The sequence below is a fragment of the Pelodiscus sinensis genome, chromosome 5 (genome assembly GCF_049634645.1).
Source record: "Pelodiscus sinensis isolate JC-2024 chromosome 5, ASM4963464v1, whole genome shotgun sequence".
Classification (NCBI taxonomy): domain Eukaryota; kingdom Metazoa; phylum Chordata; order Testudines; family Trionychidae; genus Pelodiscus; species Pelodiscus sinensis.
In genome coordinates, this window is record NC_134715.1 from 106,075,296 (window position 1) to 106,095,671 (window position 20,376).

General features: G+C 44.5%; 1 protein-coding gene across 4 annotated transcripts in view; it reads right to left on the minus strand.

The window, feature by feature from the left end:
• Positions 1-20,021, minus strand: part of NCAPG (non-SMC condensin I complex subunit G) — a 41,957-nt gene extending 21,936 nt beyond the window's left edge. For 2 of the 4 annotated variants that reach the window (XM_025178392.2, XM_025178393.2), the window contains exons 1-10: positions 19,315-20,021; positions 18,336-18,542; positions 17,609-17,837; positions 16,299-16,444; positions 12,928-13,012; positions 9,511-9,703; positions 6,170-6,319; positions 3,138-3,278; positions 2,038-2,161; positions 49-138 (exon numbers count right to left, since the gene is read on the minus strand). In XM_025178392.2, the coding sequence (XP_025034177.1) occupies positions 49-138; positions 2,038-2,161; positions 3,138-3,278; positions 6,170-6,319; positions 9,511-9,703; positions 12,928-13,012; positions 16,299-16,444; positions 17,609-17,837; positions 18,336-18,542; positions 19,315-19,425 (1,476 nt within the window). In that variant the 5' untranslated portion in view covers positions 19,426-20,021. The remainder of the gene's footprint in view (positions 1-48; positions 139-2,037; positions 2,162-3,137; positions 3,279-6,169; positions 6,320-9,510; positions 9,704-12,927; positions 13,013-16,298; positions 16,445-17,608; positions 17,838-18,335; positions 18,543-19,314) is intronic. The other 2 variants (XM_006136992.4, XM_025178394.2) reach the window with 2 other exon arrangements.
• Between the last annotated feature and the right edge of the window lie 355 nt (positions 20,022-20,376).

Consider the following 20,376-nt stretch of genomic DNA (forward strand, 5'->3'; position numbering starts at 1 on the left):
AATACACACATTTAAATAGCCATTGTAAGTTATCTAAAATTCACTTACCTTAAGTTGTTGCTTTCTTATTGCAGCTGCATCTACAGGAGTGTCAACTGAAACAATGGGCTCACGGACCTCTGAGATAATTTCTGCAACCTAATATAAAAGAGACAAAAGTTACTGCTATTAACACAGCTTGTCACTGGTATGAATCTCAGATCCTATAGATATATATTCCTGGACATTCAATATTAAAAAAAAAAAATGCATCTTCTACAAAAATCATGAGCTTTCATTAGATATCATTAGTAGATAAAAACTACAACAACAAATTCCAAAAAGATTAGTGACCATTTTTGCCAATACACTGCCCTGCCATGGAAGAGGTCTAGAATTTCCTGGTGGCTACCCGAGTATGGAAATGTAATACAGGTTGAACCTCTCTAGTCCTCAGGACCTGACTGGCAACGAATAGGGATGTGAACAAATATTGAACAAGTTGATAAGCCTAGGCTTATCCATTAATCAGTTAATCTAATCAACTATTAGAATTTCTCCATGCCCCCCACTGCCACTGTATCAGAGGCAGCTAAGGGGAGGAGCAGAAGCAGGAGCTGGTGCGGAGGGGAGGGGGCCCACTTTAAAAGCCAGTTCCCTTCAGCACTGGCTCCGGGGTGCCACCTACTCCAGTCCAGGGTGCTGCGTACTCCCTTTCCCCACACTGCCGCCTCAGCATCCCACAGAGCAGCCTCTGTCAGTGGCAGCCAGGGGCCCCTCTCCGCAGGCGGTCCAGGTCTGTAAACCAACTTTATGGGACTGCAGGAAAGTTGGCCACACCCACGATCAGAGGACATCCAGCTAACTAAAATCATGCTGGACCATGGATGTTGTCAGACCAGAGTATGCCAGATTAGAGAGTTCAACCTATAAAAAGGACTGATGCTTTTATAAAGAGTAAAAAGACAGCTGTGTGCTGAAGTGGAAGGTATCAACGTCCAAGGCATTAAGATTTGTTTCCTCAATAACATCTGAGCCTTTGCAAAAGTTAAATGACCATAGTTGATTTTTTTTTCCTTAACTGCCTCCAGTTTTGCACGTACAATTGACAGTGCATATAATATTTAGATGTCTGTCATACTTATCTGTTTCTATGCACAGGAATGTATCTAAATTGTAGTATGTGTCAAATTAATTTCACAAGTGAAACTGGAGGCCACTTCTCAGTAGCCAAGTCCACTAACAGAGCAGAGAACAGGATGAAACGTACGTAAATTGACTATTACTATAATAATTCAAAGAAAGATCAATTCTCCTCCCTCCCACAGAAGTCTCGTGCCAAATCCATTTTATACCAACCCTTCTCCAGCTTCAGCTCACAATTCCAAGAGAGCAGAATGGAATAAACATTATCGTTTAAGCACCAACATTAAAGCTAGAGTGAAACCTCTTTTCAGTCACCCATTTTTTGTGAAAGTTTCACCCACTGATATCTTCCAGAAATCATTTCTGTCCAAAAATTTGGGTTTGATTGGGGGGGGAAGGGGAAGGTTTGAGCAAAAACTCATTTTTCAGTAGAGTGTAAAAAAATAGATTTTCTCCATTATAAAAACTATTCTTACAACCATTTCTGTTAAGTTCTCAGCCAAGAATGGAAGGGGAAAAAAGAGCTGACATGTGGGAAGATAATAGCCTTCCTTCAGAAGAGCCTGTGAATATTCTGAGCAAAACTGCTTGAGATTTGCTAAGCTAGGAGACAAATATTGCAGTTTGTGAAAGGTAGCCACTGTTTCCATTTAAAAAAAAAAAAAAAAAAAAACACACACCCAATCATCAATATTCAGAAACTACATATCCTAGAACGTGGGTGTGCACACAGTTTATTTAATTGCAGAGTTCACATATCTTAAGGTGGATGGGGAAATGAGACTTGGCTGGAAGAGAGGATCAGAACAGCATATTTTTGCAAACATCACTACAGTGGTTAATACCACTCCTATTACAATACTTTGTCAAGGCTGTATCTCACATGGCCTAGAAACACAAGAAACTACTTACAGTCTGAATTCTCTGGTCATCATCCTTAATCATGCTGAGCAATCGCTCCACAAGTGAAGATACAAGTGATGTTGAAGTAGTGGGTAGAATAAGAATCTCCTGCAAGACAGCCAGTAGACGCTTCCTTTTTTTTAAGTAAAAAGTTTTATTATTTTGCAAATTATACGCTTCTTTCTTCAAATAATAGGAAAACACTCAATAGCTAAGATTTAATCTAGTTTATTTAGTTAGAAAGACATTTGCTAGGAAAGTACTAGACTTGACAGTGTTTACATGAATTATTCATTTTTACCCAATATTATTTCCTTCTGCTTTACCAGTTGATACTAAATTTTCTATTAAGTGTGACCCATTACCTAAATAAAAGTGAGGATAAGAAAAAGTATTTATAAATTAGAAAGAAAACTTCTATTTAAGTTCTTCAATTAAAAACGCTCATATTTCCAGATGCAAAATGTTTTAACTAGTTCGATAGCATACGAGAATGTTATTCCTTCACAATGCCTGCACAATGCAGTAGACCAAAACATATCATAATTAATATTGCAAGTTAAGTTATATTTGGAAAAAGGATCAGTAAATGTGGCGTTGTGGGTTTTCAAACTTATACTTGCTCAACTACTAACATGTCAAGTTTAGTCATGTTGCAAGTAAAAAGACAGTTTTAATGAATCAAAATAATTGTCTTGAAGTCAAAAATAAAATCTATACTTTTTTGTTTCTGAAATCACAACTCATGAAGAGGCTGTTCACTTGGTACTTAATTAACAATTTTTGAGATTATGAGCAAGTCAGAATAGAAAATAAATGAATTCATGCTCCCATAGTTATATCAAGTCTGAATTAATAACTGAAGACTTGAATATGTATTGTTCCACTACAGTATGCTGATAGTACTCTGAATATACTCAGAAACAATCCTAAAGAAGGGTGAGGTCATTTTTGCAATCAGCACAGAAGTATAATATTTTGACTGTTTGACATGGTTTTCTTCAGAAGTACATTTTGGATGCAAGCAAGTAGTTTCCATAGAAAAAGTCAAACCTTTCCATAGTAAGGCCAAACAAACCTGTACGTGCATATAATTTTACAAAGCTTACCTTCCTCCCTCTTCACTGGTATCCATGCAGCCAACAATAAGAATCAACTGCTGACCTATAAATTCTTTTGTCATCAAGTTTTCAATGCAGGAAAAATCTTCCCTTTGTTCCTCACTCAGAACTGGCATGTTCTGAAGGTAACTGAACACAAAGAACAGTCATCATTAAATGTAGCAACTTTGTTGCCAAAACACAAAAGTGTTCCTTCCTACATCTGTGTAACTAAAGGTTACATCTTTTATTACCACAATACATTAACAATAAAACATGAAATTCAGTGTTCATGCATTTTTTTAAAATGTATACAATTCTGGACAAACATTTATAAAACATGCAAATAAAGTAGCTTAAATGTTTGAAAGCCACACAAAAATTCCCATGTATAAAACTCAATATAAAAGTCAGAAAATGGCCAACTTTATTTTATTTATGCAAGCTTAAGTCTGCCTTGTGTGTAGACAAACATCTTTAAAAACCACATGAAACATTTCTCAAATGAGCAATTAAAGAAAGATTTAGTATAATTAAAGCTTTGAATACTGCGCATCAGATGTACAAATTCTAAGAAAGTTTATATGAGAAATACCAAGTAAGCCATTCTAACATAACATGTCAGACTAAATATCACACAACACCACAAAGTTTGCTGGCAAAGAAGATGACTTAAGGATAGTCCATATCCACAGAAATGTGTCCTTGATCATTTTGTGACTTTTTGGAGCCAATATATCCCTCCATTTTTATTCCTTGACTATGCATTCATGTTCTGTGGAGCATTCTTTAGCTTCACAAAAAAACTTGACATGCATGCACAGCATACATCACAAAGAGTGATTTTCAACAACATACTCAAATCTCCAGAACAGTCCAGCATTATTCACTAAAGATTATTTTTATGACAGATACTAAATTTTTAAACTTCCTAAGTCTAATAATTTCAGTGCTAGCTGTCCTAAAGAAAACGACTGCAAGGATTTCTTTGTAATGGGGTGTTTCTCCATCCACCAGTACACACACTCATACTCAAAATGTCTTAACCATTTCCCCCCCTCAAAACACTTACAAAAACTGTGAAAAATATCAAGAATAATTAATTTTTAGCCTGTAGAACCACCATAGCAATGAAAATAATTCTGAAGAAATTGTGATTCAGTTAAAAGATTTTCTATTACTTGAAAAATTACAAAAAGAGGAATATAAAAATTGTTTAAATTGTTTGCAGCTTTGTATTCAAGTCATTCCCCAGGTTTCAGTTGGGGATAATTCAGTTACAGCCTTTCACAAGTGACCGCTACAGCACAGATAAGGGCAATAAAGTACAAATTAAAGTTATATTTGTAAAAATATCCATAACAGATTTTACATGCAATAGCATGGGCAGTGGATAATAGCTGGGGGGTAGGAGGTGAGGGCCTAAGCAGCCCCTAAAGCAAGCCCTGGCCCTGCCCGTGCTTTGCTCTCTCCCCCAGGCTTTAGGGAGCTCAGTTCCACAGCATTGTGGAGGCAAAAAGCACCTGTGCTCCATGATCTGTACCAGCTGCTAAGTTCTAGGTGAAATTTTTTGAAGGTACCGCTTTGAGACCTAAATCATTTTTAGGTCTCAATCTGTGTTTTAGATTTCAATCAGTGTTTTGAGACCTAACACACACTCTCGGTGTATGTCTTGTACCCTCTTTCACGAGAGGGATGCAAATGAAGACATTCAAAATTGCAAATGAAGCTGGGATTTAAACATCCCGTGCTTCATTTGCATATTTGCATTATGGCGCTATTTCGAAACAGACGCTGTTAAGATGTGGTTATTTTGCCTGTGAAGTGTAGCAACAGCCTTAGGCTTCACATGGCACTGGCACTTTGAAACGCTGTGGGGAGCCCGGCGTCAGGCTCTCTGTGGCATTTCAAAACAGCAGAGCCACGTGAAGCCCGGGGTCAGCGTGGCAGTGCCACTCGAAATATTGAGAAGAGACCTGCATCAGGCTACACGTGGCTTTTGAAAGCGACAGTGCCGCATGGAGCCGGGGGGTCAGCAGGAGTCCCCTGCTGATACTGGGCTCCACAAGGCACTACTGCTTTGAAATGTCGTGGGCAGCCTGGGGATACCCCAGCTGACCCCGAGTTGCATGCAGCGTTGCAAGCGACAGTGCTGCATGGAACCTGGGGTCTGGCCCCAAGCTCCATGCGGTGCTGCCGCCTGAAAGTACTCCCACCTCTCTCCCCCACCTGCTGCCTCTTTCTGAAAGAGGTAGCGGGGGGCAAAGCAACTAGTCAGTCACATCCCTAAGCCCCACCCCCATCCTGAGGCAGACAGCTGGAGCTGTCAGACCTTGGCAACAGAGCTCACAGCCGGAGACCCCCACTATATGGGGCTGTCAGCCCCAGCGCAGGAGGGCTCCAGCTGCGAGCCCTGCAAATGGGGCTGACAGCCAACAGGCAATATAAGTAATGTGTCTACATCAGAGGGTGGGGAACCTCAAGCCCAGAGGCCAAATGCAGTCCCAGCTTACCTAGATCCAGCCCTAAAGGCTCAGCACCCCCCACCCCAAGCACTGGAGAACCTGTGCTGGCACTCCAGCCCTCCTGCTGCCCTATCATAGGCCTATAGCACACAAAATCTACTAGGCTGGGGCCCCCTATGCTCTGGTGTGGGACGGGAATGTGGGGCGTCTCTTTCTCCTTCTCAGCTGGGGGCCTCATCAGTGAGGGGTTTAGTGGTTTGGGTTTTTTTTGGCTTTTCACTTGTGTGCAACCCCTGACTGATTTTTCTGAGGCAGTAGCCCCTGATCCAAAAACAATTCCCCACTCTTGGTCTACACAGTCATTGGGCTGTCCTAACTACATAGGCCCAAACCACTGTACCTCCCAAACCACTACACCTCCTGTGGAAGTGGAGTTAAGTTGATGGAGTGGGAGTTACATATTCGTGAGAACACTTACAGTTAGCTGCCTTATGTTGACATAACTCTGTAGTATAGACTAGACCTAAGAAATATTCAACAGCTTTTCCTATATTAGCAATAATTAAATATATCTACCTTAACAGATAATCAGCATATATGGCAGGTTCTGGCAAAATCTTCTCCATAAAAGCTTCACCTTCTTCCCCTTTTGAGTTTAGATACTCGCAAAGGGATCGCCAATATAAAGCGCTTTCAGCCGTTAGATCTTCCAGTGGAATCAATTTTCTAAAAATAAATAGTGGGTTATAGATTGTTGTAATAAGCCATAAACCCAGTGTCTATTCAGTCCAAGATTTTTAGGCTGTGTCTACACTTGAAGTTTTTCCCACTGTCAGCTTTACCAGTGGTAGGGAACTGGTAAAAGAAAAGCACTGATTTGTGTATTCATTTACTTACACAGGCATCAGAGTGTTTACATTTGAAGCACTTCCATCTCTGATTAAAGCATCCTGAGGACAGATATCCCACAGTGCAGCTCTCATGGGAAGGGAGTTGGGGTGATCTCCGAACATCCTAGGTCCCTACACAGCCCTCTATACCCAAAGAATACATCAGCATTACTGCAAGCAAGGGATCCCTTTTTCTGTGGAGCAACCATTGTCACTTGGTCAAATTATAAGGGAGCACATGCCAAAAGAAATAGAAAGGGGAGTTTCAAAGTTCCCAGGGCTTTACAGAGGGAGGGATGGCTGTCTGTTTAGCTGGAATCAGAGCAGCAGACATACTGGCTTGAGTAGTCACCTAGGCACTGTGAAGGCCAAAAGCATTGTATAGAGTTGGAACGTATCTTCACTTCCACATCACTGCAAAAGCATCACCAATAAGAGCTCTATGCCTCTTGTAGAAGTGGTTCTTTTCACAGTGAAACTTCTGAGTGTTTGGCTCCCAGTTTGATTCAATGAGAGGTTTGAAAACACCAATTCATCCCTCTCCTTCTACCATCTCCCATTCCTGCCACGCAACGAGCTCACAGTTCCTTCAATGTGGTTTGGGATGGGAGACAAACATGTGGGTGGCATGTGTGTGTTGGATAGGGACATGCACAGGACTTCCCTGGCTGATGGGAAGGGAAGAGAGAAGGGTTATTCACAGCAGCTCTGGGGGCTTGGTTTATACAAATAAAAATGTTACTGGTCTGCTAAAAGTTTGTGAATGGGTTTGCCAGTCTGTGGCATTAAAAAGTTTGGGAACCACTGTTATAGAGGGTGCTGACAATTGTTGCGGTAGAGATGTTTCTTTTAGGATGCAGACATCTTTCCTGAATCACACACACATTCTGGCCTTCAAGTAATGACCCCGCCCCCCACACTCATCTCCAGAAGCAACCTCACATGAACCAGGACACACCGACTCAAAGCAGCACCACACCCCGGCAGAACAACAGATATAAAAGCAGTAGGTGTTAGGGATGTCAGATAGTAAATAATATATAGGCAGTCCCCGGGTTACATGGATCCGACTTACATCAGATCCCTACTTACAAACGGGGTGAGGCAACCCCACACTACCTGCTTCCCCCCAGCAGACCAGGGAGACGCGAAGCTAGCACCCCCCCCAGCAGACCAGGGAGACGCAGAGCGGCTTTTCTCAGCAGACACCTCAGCTTGAGAATAAAGGACAGAGGGAAGCGAGGTGTGGGAGAATAAAACTGAGCTCTGGAGAAATGTTTGGCTAGAGTTTCCCCTACAATATGTACCAGTTCCGACTTACATACAAATTCAACTTAAGAACAAACCTACAGTCCCTATCTTGTACGTAACCCGGGGACTGCCTGTAATAGTCAACAAATTGCATGAATTCTCAGCAATCAGTCAATTATTCTATAGTCCCTGAGGGTGGGGCCGGCAGCCAGTGCAATCTAGCACCACTCCCATGGAGCCCCCTGCCACTCCACACTGCTGCCTCTGTATCAAAGGGAGCAGTGCGGCATGCCAGGTGGGAACCAGTCTGTGAGAGGAGCCAGTTTAAAAACCAGCTCCCCTCGCAGACCAGCTGGCTGGCTGGCTGCCTGCCGCCCTGCGCTGCTACCTCTCACACGGAGGCAGAAGTGCTGAGTGGCAGCAACCCCTGTCCACAGGGGTCTGAGCTCCCTGTGGACAGAGGCTGCTGGGTGGACAGAGTACAAAAGAGACTGCCATGAAGCAACCTCTGTCCACGGCAGCCCAGCCCCTTGTGATTTGTCCTCTTCATTATTTACCACTTCCACTTTTTAATAATATTTGCAAATGTAACCAGTGAATCAGAGTTCCCTCTGATTTTCTCCACCAATGTGCAGAATGAATTTTGCTCTGTGCATGCCGATAGGGAAGTGGTGCGTGACAGTCATTATAAGGCCCGCTGTATCGAATGCCAGAAGATTGATCGCCAGCATAACAAGCAGAGATTCAGCCTAACTTTTCTGAACTATTGACAATTCTGTCATTTCCATTGAATAATGGAGAATTACCATAATTAAGGATCCTTTTGTTCCCAATATATTTTAAGGCAGTGTTTTGGGGTTTTTTATTTTTATTAAATAGTTCTTAACTTTATTATAACCTTTTTTGGGACGGGGGCCACTGACGTACAGAAAAATCAGTTGAGGGCCACACACAAGTGAGAAGTAAAAAAACCCCACAAAAAAAATGCTTACGGTGGTCCCAGGTGAGAAGAAGACAGACATTCCCCACCTACCTCTCACACAGAAGAGCCTGGGAGGCCCAGACTAGTAGATTTTGTTTGCTCCAGCCCTACGGTGGGGTAGCAGGAGGGGCTGAAGCACCAGCATGGGCTCCCCAGTGCTAGAGGGGGTCCTGAGCATCAGGGGCCAGATCCAAGCAAACGAGGGATTGCTTCTGGTCCTGGGCCTGAAGTTCCCTACCCCTACTTTACTGGCTATAGGTCGCCATGTAATCTTTTGCTTCCCTTATCAATTTTCTAAGATTTCTAGTTTCTATATATATGTTGCTGTCAACTTCCCCTTTTTTCTTTTTTGCTCTATATTATTTTGTACTGTTGCTTGAACTTCCCCTCAAACCTAAGCTGTTTTGTTAACCAACGTAGGAACCTCTGTCACCAGCAGGCATGTCACCAGCAGGCATGTAGCTTTTTGAGCCCCTACTAACATGTTCTTAGACATTTTCTAATTATCACTAATATTTCTCTGTTGAAATTCTCCTAGATGATTTAACTCAAATGTTTTAAAACATTGTGAAATTGGCCCATCCAAATAGCAAAAAAAAAAAAAAAAACCACACCACACCACGACAGACATTAAAGATAGCTAAGCACATAATAATCACTATGATATCCATTGAGTTCACTTCCCAGCACATAACAGTTTCTCCTTTGCCATTAAAAAGACCCCAAAAAAACAAAATCCCATACTGAAAGTTGACCAAAAAATGTTAATGTTAACAAAGAGTTGATTTACATACCTGTTATCAAGGTTTTTGCAGTTTTGAACTAAGTCATTAAGTGGAGATATCGAAAACATTGCATTAAGCACGAGGGCAGCCACTTCAGGGCAGTTTTCTACATCCAACCGATGAAGCAATTCTAAAACATCCCCCTCGGTCAACCGTAACCAGGCTTGAAGAAGTTTCTTCTGCACTACCTCCTTAACAGCATCTATTCACAGAAGAATTCAATCTATATTCACAAGATTAAGTACATTTCTCACATACTTTTGGATACATGAAGACAAGGAACCAAAATGGACGTTATGCTAGTAGAAGAGCAGCTATTCACGTTACTGTAAGGAACAGCAGACAGGTCCATCAATGATTACTAGTCATGATGATCAGGGGTATTACCACAGGATCCGGATGCTCCAAACCCTCTGACTGCCAAAAGCTAGGATTAGACAGATCAATTAACTCTATTAACTGCCCTATTCCATTCTTTCCATCTGAAATACCCGGTGCCAGCCCCTGTCAGCAAGATACTGAGCTAAATGGACCCTTGGTCTGATCCAGTTTGGCAATTCTTATGTTTATTATGAGAACTGTGGTCTTTCTAGATCAAATATATGCAAATATTTATGCAAATAGCTTTCATAATGACAGATATGAATACAAAAATTAAAGAAAGACTACACAACACACAGGCCCCTTCACAACACTTCAGTCAGTTCTGCTGATAATAATATGCAATATTTACCAGATTTCCACCCATATGACAGTACTTTTAATGAGCAATGACAGTTCAGCAATTTAACTACTAAAACACATATCAACAGAAGACCATTATACTTTTTTGTTTTGGCTTCACAATTTAACAAATCAAACAAAAACTGCCAATACAATATTTACTGAAATACAAGTACAATCAATGTGACATTAAAGGCACCGAGGGGAGAAGTAGCATGGCTAGAAAAGGAACTCAGGAATCCTGCTTCCCAGAATCCCTTCCTTTCCCCTGCCAACCCCACCAACCACCAGCTCCCACAGTCCTCAAAGAGCTGAGACTGGAACCCCCAAATCTAACCAACATACTCACTGCCCACCTACAGGAATGGAAAGGAGTCAGACGTTTTAATGCCCAGTTCTCTGCTCTAAAATCCAGTACCCCTCCCCTCCCGCAAAGCCAGGCACCCCCCGTCTCCCTGCTCTAACTCAATGCACTTTCCCTCCCACAGAGCTGGGGACATAAAATCTAGCATAGCAGTGAGTAATGCCCTGGGTCTCACTGGAGCCACACCCTTTTCCCTCCAGGTACTGGGGCCAGTTTGCAGAGCAGCTGCGAACAGTTCTGGCACGCAGCTCTGAACGTTCCATTGAAGGCACGTGCCGTCCCCTCTCTCGCCATCTCCTTTGCAGGGAAAAAAAATCCCAGTTATTTTTTGCCTTTTAAAAAACTTGTCTGGATGGCGATTTAACATGTAAAAAGAATAACATATGCAGCAAAAAAATGGATGTACGGTAACCCTACCCAAGCTCCATCGCAGCTCTCTCACCCTGGCCTTGCTGCCTGGCTCCACCACCACCTCGCTCTTGCTGCCCAGCTCTGCCACTGCTTTGCCATGTGCCTCACTGCCCAGCTCCCCTGCTGCCCCTGGAGGTACTGCTGCTGTGGCAGACCCGGCAGGCATGCCCTGCTGCTGCCTTTTGCCTCCCACCTCCTACCCGCCAGCCGACAGCTCCCACACATGCACCAATGTGGCCTGTCTCAGTGCCGCAATATGCGGCTCCGCTTGCGGGGAGGCACTGCCGCTGTGGCAGATGTGGCAGGCATACTCTGCCACCGCTTTTTGCTGCCAAAAGGCAGCTTGTCTCAAAGCCGCTCGGCTCGCAGTTCAGTGCTGCCGCTAGAGCCCCAGCGATGAGGCAAGCAGGTAGCCCGGGAAGACACTCAAGACACCACGGGCCACCTGAGTAGCCCTGTTCTAGATGTTTTGTCTATGTGGACGGCCCCACTAGTGCACAAGCTGCATGTGTGTGTGAGATTACAATATTTTGGCCAGCAGTGTTCTATTGGCCATGTTTATATTCTTCATGTTGTGCACTCTCTCCCACATGCGAGACCATGTACAGCAGAGCAGCTCCAACCTCTCATATATTCCCTCATTCTGAAATTTAAAAAAAAATATGTACTCCACAATAATGAGGATAGAGAAATACTCAGACATGAACAGAACAGCTTGAAGAAGCACAATTACAAAGAAGTAACTTCATTTTTAATCTGTGTCCATACAGTCCTACTTGTGGTACGTAGCCAACATTTTCCAAATAGGAAGGACTGAGAAGTCCTATCTTCAGCTAGATAAACAAGAACTGAACTGGTCTATTGAATTTGGTACCAACTCTAGTTACCCTATGTAGATGTTTGGGCTAAGTTATGGGCCAAGATTACTTTGCTCAATACATCTAGCTGAACTAGAGATGCCAGTTTTACTATTTTCAGAAAACAGAGTACCATTGCCCCATCTTCCTCTCTGAACCCCCCCACTCACTCCCTTACCCCATCCCTTCTTCACTCATGTTCCCCCATCCTTACCCACTTGTTCATTTTCACCATGGTATGGCAGGGGCTGGAGGTGCAGGCCCTGGGTTGGGGCCAGCGATGAGTGTTTTGGGGTGTAGGATTGAACTGCTTGAAGCCCTGAGTTCAGGAGAGGGTTGCGGGCTGTGGCTTTTGATGCAGGAGGATACTCAAGACAGGGACAGGGTGTTGGGGCACAAGAGGGGCTTGAGCTCTAGCCAGTGCGACCTCAGGCAACCCCTGAAAGCAGCAACATGTCCCTCTGATTCCTAGCTGCAGGCATAGCCAGGTGATTCTGCACACTGCCCCTAGCTGCAGGTACTGCAGATGCAGTTCCCACTGGCCACACTCCAGGCCAATGAGAGTTGTGGTATCTACTCTCAGAGCAGGGCAGAGGCAACATGCAGTGCCTTCATCATGCCGCCCTACCCCTAAGAGCCAGAGGGACATGTTGTCACTTCTGGGAGCTGCATGGAGTTGAGCAGGGAGCCTGCCTGTGCCACAAGTAGACTTTCACAGCTCAATCAGCAGTGCTGGGCATTTCTGATGGGCACTCTAGTCGAAAACTGGATACCTGGCAACTTTAAATCTAGTTAAAAATGTTTTAAAAAATACTAACCTTGCATTAAACTGTTCACATTTTACACACACACACACACACACACACACACACACACTATGACTACCTACAATCCTCTATTACCTAGCTGAACTATTATGTACCTAAACACTAACGTTCTGCCATCATATTATATTTATAGAAGTATCTTCCACATTTTCTTTTAGAGTATTTTTAAACTCCTGAAAAAAATAACATTTAAGGAACTGATACTCTAAGCCCAAACACATACAAATTCAAATAGTTCTCTCACCAGATCTGTCATTAAGTCCTTGCTGCAAAAGTTTTACTCTCTGAGCTATGGACAAAGCTCTCATGTGAACTTTTTCTGCCAGAACCTAAAAAAAAACAAAACAAAAAGCAGGAATTGGTATTTCACTATCAAACACATTTCTACAAATTACATCCAGCAATTCAATACCTCAAACTCTCATTATGGTGCTTAGTGTTAAAAACCCTAAGGGTATGTCTACACTACCACCCTAGTTCGAACTAGGTTGGTTAATGTAGGCAACTGGAGTTGCAAATGAAGCCTGGGATTTCATATTCATTTGCATATTGCTGGGCGCCGCCATTTTTAAATGTCCGCTAGTTCGGACTCGGTGCCCGCAGCTACACGCGGCACGAACTAGGTAGTTCGGATTAGGCTTCCTATTCCGAACTACCGTTACAGTAACGGTACCGTTATGGTAACGCGTGTACCGTTACAGTAACGGTAGTTCGGAATAGGAAGCCTAATCCGAACTACCTAGTTCGTGCCGCGTGTAGCCGCGGGCACCGAGTCCGAACTAGCGGACATTTAAAAATGGCGGCGCCCAGCTATATGCAAATGAAGCCCAGGAAATTCAAATCCCGGGCTTCATTTGCAACTCCTAGTTCGAACTAGGGTGGTAGTGTAGACATACCCTAACAGAGTAACTGAGCATTCAAACACCCATTAGAAAATTCCTTTATTATTTCCACAGTAACTATAAGTCAACCCTCTTGCCATATCTTATGCTAATAAGACACTGATATCTATATTCCTTAACATAAAACATCCAGACAGCCCCCTCACCACTCACTCCATTTTTCTTCTACCACAGCCCTGTTAAGCTCCAATTCTGCTCTGAGAGCTAAAGTCTTTTCCCCTTCCTGGCTTAAGAAAAAAGATTCACAAGTAACACATTATATAGCAGTAACGTTCCACTTAAAGCACTCAAGAAAAGCTATCAGTAATGATACAAACAAGACTGCTACGTTACTCAAACCCCATATTTTTCTTCCACATCCACAAACATGGGGATTTAGCCTCAAAACAAGTTAGATAGTTTGTCTTATAGAATCTCTCAACAATTTAAGATATAATTAACATTTGTTAGACATCATCATGGTTCCCTATAAGGTGGGCGAGCACCAAGAATTTGAGGCCCAACCAACTCCTCAGCAGGGCCATGAAGTGGCTGCTCTGGAGCAGGGCCACGTGTGGGCCAACTGCCCTGCCCCAGGAGCAGCTAGACAGCCCCCATATGCACCTGGTCCTATCTTCAGCCCTTCCCAACATGGTGGGCAGCGGTGGCAGCTGCAGAGGCAGTTCCAGTGCCCAAGCAGTCATGTGTGAAGCGGTAGCAGCGACGGCAGCTCCAGCAGCCAGGTCCTAAGCCTGAGACATTACGTGGTGGGCAGCTGGGGCAGGAGCAGGGGCTGGGCCGGAGCGGCGTGGCAGCCAGTAGCCAGGGCCACATGGAGATCAGCTGCCCTATCACAGGGCCAGCCTTAAGGCTGGGCAAACTTAGCTCACGCCTAGGGTGCCACAGCCAGAGGGCAAGGGGCAACAGGGTATGGGTGTTTCTGGGCAAAGGGAGAGGAGGATACCGGGCTGAAGGGGGGGGGGGGGGGGAGGCGCAGAATGGCAGGACGTGCTGGAAGAACAGCATGGGGGTTGGGAGCACAACTAGGAGGAAAACGTAGGGGTTGGGATGAAGAGGGCACTGTGCAGAAGGGAAAAGGGGAATTTAGTTTAACTAATCGACTAGCCAATTTACTTCCCGTTGATTAGTCAATAAACAGGGGAGCCACAGGAGCATTAGCTTCCAGCCCTGGAGCTAACCCCGGTGCAGCTCTGCCTTTAAAAGACAGCAGGCTCTTAATACATTAAAAGGTTGAAGCACAGCAGGGGGGACCTGGCACAAGGGTCCCCCCCCCACACACACACACAGTGTATCAGCCTTAAATGTAGAAAGGCTGGAGTGCAGCAGGGGACCTGGAGTGAGCCAGGAATCAGCTGTCCCAGTTCGCGCTGCTCTTCCTTGCTGTGCTTCAGCCTTTTAAATGTATTAAGAGCCTGCCAGCTCTTAAATGCTCTGGGATTAGGCACAAGCCAGAGATCTGCTGATTCCCAGATTGCACCCAGTCCCACTATGCCCTCTTTTCCCTGCAGACATAGTGCGGGGGGAGGGGGGGGGGGAAAACCAGTTTTTAAGCCAGCCTTCCCCAGCACTGGCTTCTGCTCCTCTCCCGCTCCCAACCCTTGCTGCCCCTGATAGAAGCAGCAAGAGGGATGGGGGGGAAGGGAAGTGACTAGTTGAGGGATTAGTCAACTATCTGATAAACTTTTGCTTATCAAATAGTTGACTAGTCACTTACATCCCTAGGTGCTACTGTGGCCCACATCCAAAAAAGATCACTCCGCTCACAGATGGAAAAATCTTAGAGGGGATATAGGTCATCATCCCAAATACAGTAAAACTCTGATGGTCCGGCATCTGATGGTCCGGCACTCCTGATGGTCCGGCACCATCGGGAACACGGAAGTACTCTGGGCAGCCAGACCATTGGAGCTGCTCTGCCCCCAGCTTCCCGAATTCAGCCGCTGCTAAAACTGATCAGCAGCTGAATCGGGGAAGCTGGGGGCAGAGCAGCTGGAGTGCTGCCCAGTAAGTCCCGTAGCACTGCCCCTCGGGGCTGCGGGACCAACCCGGCAGCACCCCAGCTGTCCCCGATTCAGCCGCTGCTGAAACTGACCAGCGGCTGACTCCAGGAAGCCCGAGGCAGAGCTGCTCTGCCCTGGCTTCCTGGAATCAGCCCCTGATCAGTTTCAGCAGCAGCTGATTTGGGTACACCTGAGACAGAGCAGCTGGGGTGCTGCCGGGTTGGTCCCCGCAGCGCCACTCCTCGGCGCTACTGGACCAACCCGGCAGCACCCCAGCTGCTCTGCCCCAGGCGTCCCCAATTCAGCAGCTGCTGAAACCGACCAGCAGCTGACTCTAGGAAGCTATTCCATGTCTTAAGAGCAAGCCTATTATGTTGAAATAGAACAGGCTTGCTATCCCGACATCCCTGCAAACCTCACTGCACGAGGTTTAAGGGACATTTTGGAATGGTGCTCTTTGAAAGAAAACCGCTAAGTTTCAAAATAAGATTGAAATAAGGTATGCAATTTGTATATCACAAACTGCGTGCTTATTTTGCAGTAAGGGTGCTATGTAGACACACCTTGAGAGTCCTTGAGCGTAGCAGTTTTATGCAGTGGTTTTTCTCATAACCGAACATACCAGTCCTGGAAGTTAATTTTAGTTACAAGGTTATATATTTTTGTAAAGCTTATTAGGTGTTCCCAATAAGAAAAGTAAGAGACCTATTTACCTCATACGCCAGTTTCCTGACAGCCTCTTTAACATCCATAGTGCGGCCTACAATTTTTGGCAAAGTTTTAGCTGATGGGGCAATACATGACAACACTGCACGCCTCACTTCTGAATTTGAATCATTTTCAAGCAAAGCGTTGTAAACTGAAAGAAAAAAAAATCAATCATTAGCACTAAATGTCTCTTTAAAAACTGAAATTCACATCATAATAAAATAAAACCCATCTACAAGATACCTGCAACTAAATTTGATCTATTTCTCAAATTGTATTAAAAAGCCTCTCTTATGTGGTAATCACTTTATAGAACATTCTAGGCCCTAAATGTAACAACAGATACAAAAGATCATTGCTGTTTAAGGGTCCAGTCCGTAGCTTCTCTCAAAATGACACATGAAGCATCAAGCAGGCCTTTCAGTTCAGAAACTCTTCCCCACAGAATCAGGGCTACACTCTACACTAACTTCAGGGCACAGCAGAAATCTATTTGCATTGCCAGGCTTATCCTGATTTTTTACTTTGTTTTACTTTTCATTACTTAGATCTGTTAATCCCATTTCTCTCAACCTTTGGGAGCATTTAAAATGCCTTTTATTTGATAGTGCAATATTACCAACAGTTAGCTCTTTTGATTGGCAATCTTTATTTTTTATTTTGATTTGTGTTTTACTATATGGCCCTTTATGCTAGGAGATAAAATAATTAAATATGTTAAGTACATTTTAAACATTACAGATTCAAATATTTTCTGATTCTATATATCTGCCTTAAAATTGCTAGAATTAGTAAACAAATGACAGCTACATTTTGTATAGTATTCAAAGTTTGACTAGGCCTACTCAACATGTGGCCCATGGGCTGTATGAGGCCCGTTTGTTTGTGGCCCACGGTGCGATTTGGGTTTGCGTGGGGGTCAACACATGACCCACAGGTGGGATCCTTTGAATGGGAACATGCTCCACAACAGCGAGGCGTCTCACAGGCAGGGTGAGCACTGAAAGACGCAAGCACACAGGCTGGTTGGCACAGATGGGTACAGTGTGTCAGCGTTTCTAACCCCCCAGGGAGGAGGTGCCAAGAGCACCAAGGCATTGTGTGAAATAAGCTATTTGCATACATATATACACACACACACACACAACCACACTTAAGTTGCGGCCCTTGGCATATGCTGTAAGAATCACTGTGGCCCTTGGGGCTTCCAAAGTGGAGTAGCCCAGGTTTAGATAATGCTCACAAAGAAAATTTTAGAACAAGTTAACTCAACTGTGCTTACAAAAAGAAAAGGATAACAGGTATACAAACACACCATTAACCACGGGACAGTTCCCATTACTGGGATCCTGAAGTCTAGCCAACGCCAGTACAGCTTGGATTCTCACATTTGGAATCTTATCCTTTAGTCTAATTAGCATAGCTTCGTTAATTTTATCAAAGAGATCATCATCAATCTGGGCATTCTCTGGCATACTTCCCAAAAGCTTATTAACAAGCTGGCAAACTCGAAATCTAACAGCATGGCTGTTCGCACTGTGAGACTAAAAACAAAAAAAAGACATCACAATGGCCAAAGGGTTATGATTTTGACCACAGATACAACATCATAAACAAAAAATTCTCCTCCCTCCCACCTCCTCTGCAGAGCTGCACAGTAGCACTCAAATGAGTGGTATAACAGGCAGCTGCTCTTGGTTTAACTACACGGGTATACTTAAACCACCAAACCCTCCTAATGCAGACATATATTGATATAGCTTCTATCAGTATAGTTTACTCTTGTTTGAGCAATAGACAAACTATACCTCTAGAAGCACTTTTACATAGATAAGTCCATCTACACTAGCTCTTTTACTGAAATAGCTTCAAACAAACAAAATTACTCCCCATACCTAGCCATGCTGGCAAAACTTAAGTTTAGATCAGGCCTCAGATTTATATAGTAATGTACTTATCAACTGGAACACAAGTGTCAAGTTCTTCCCTTACATGGGGATTTCACCATCACATTAACAATTTGGTAAATGTTGTCATGGTACCTTAAACAAAAAATTAAACAAATAACTCAGAAGTGAGTTTTCCTCTTCTTCCTCGGTATCATCTTCTTTCTCCAGCAAATGAAATGAAGTAACAAACTTAGCTGCAAAATTTATCACTTGTTCCACTGCTGGTTCACGTTTGTAGATTATCATAGGATACTTAAGGTAATGAACAAACTCCTCATGAAAAATCATCTTATCCTTCAGCTGCAATATATTAAAAACACAGAACATTAGCAATCTTACCATGACAGAATCAGAGAAAAGAGGTAGTGTCTCAGATAAGCAGCTCACATTTAGGTCTTTATAAGTCTGAATCAGTAAGTATAGATTTTCTGCACAATGTGCTTTCAGCAAAATGTCCTACTCAAGAACTAAACTGTAACAATCTGTACCATAGTTTGTAGGCTCCTGTCTAACTTGAGATGTCAACATTAATCTAAAGAGGTTCTTTCACCACTTTGTCACTGTGGTGTCGGAGTATTTTCCAATATTGCATGACTCAAGGTAAGTATTATTTGTCATATGAAGTTTTCTTTTTCTTCTTCCCGGTTGGAGAATTGAGGATACAGTGTACTGTTTGATAAAGCTTTGTTTTTAGGTTTGTTTAATGCACATGCTGTTATGCATTTTGGAGAAAGCAAGGTGGAATAATAAATAATAATGCCTGGTTTGTTGTTTACATCCACATAGCTCAAAATGGTTTATAAATAGAATTAGTATTACGATCTCCATTTTACAGATGAGGAAATCGATGCACAGGGCAGGAAAGTGACTTGCCCAGTGGCAGAGCCGGGACTAGACCCCAGCTGTCCGGAGCACAGTGCTCTATAATCTAGGTCACACAAAAACCAGCCTGGGTTCCACATGGAATAGAAGGAACTAAAGCTGCTAATGGCCCTTAGCTCAACTCGAATTTTAAAAAGTGCCCTCCCACACTTGTGCTCTTGGTACGGCCAATCCCTTGGAGGACATTCACCTGATTGTAGGTCCGCTTCAAACCTGCCACGAGCTTGGCATGGTTCTGGTGAGGTTTCTGAGCCATCTCGAATGCATCTTTGATCTGCAGCAGCTTCTTCTCCGCTCCCATTGCTGGGGAGATACGAGCACGTCGCTGAGCCGGGGTGCTGGTGGGGAAAGGTCCGGGACTGCTGCAGGGCCTCCTCAGGTCCACGCACCACCAAGCAGCTCCGGCTGCCCAGCCAGCACAGCTGGGGTATAGGTGGGGCTGCTGACAGCACACGTGCAAAGATACTCCCCCCCCCCCCACACTCTTCCCGAAGTCTTTGAAATCTGGTGTCGAGTTCAACAAATAGTTTCACGTGACCCACCGCCACCTACCCACGGGGGGGGGGGCGCTGCACTGCGGGACGCAGGAGCGAGCCCTGCTCCTTCCAACGCCGCTCGGTCGGTACCAGGCCCCGGGCGTCTCCCACCTGCGGAATCAATCGCGTTAGTCGCTCTCACCAGCGCTCCAGCTCTCGCGCCCTGCAACAGCTCGTCTCGCGCCGCCGTTAGCTTCAAATTTGTCCCGAGCGCCACTAACAGTCTCGCGAGAAGCAGGAAGGGGAAGAGGGAGAGGGGGAGTGGCAGGAACAGCCGCGAGAGGCTACGTAGGCTAGGCCCTCGGCATAGTTGGGGGAAGTGCGCAGTCCTAGGAACAGCCGAGAGATGGCAGCAGCTCGAGCTTACAGAGTCCGTTACTGGCGTCCGGCAGGCGGAGCGCTGCGTTGCTAGGGAACGATTCCAACCTGCGCAGGGAGGGGGTTGAAGTGGTTTCCATTACGGTCTCGTTCGCTGACTCTCGGCGGAGATTGGTTCAGCACCTCCCCCTTTACCTGTCCGTGCAGCTCGCCAGAGCTGGGGGAGGCCACATCACAGTAAGCAACCAAAGGTGTTACACCTGGACAGCAGTGAGTGCTCTGAGCCCGGCCCCAGCCAGCCGGGGTTAGCTTCTGTTTCTGACCTTGCCAGCCTGTGGTTTTTCTAACAAGCCTCGTGTGTCATCCAGTCCCAGCTCCCGCAGACACGTTCCCAAAGA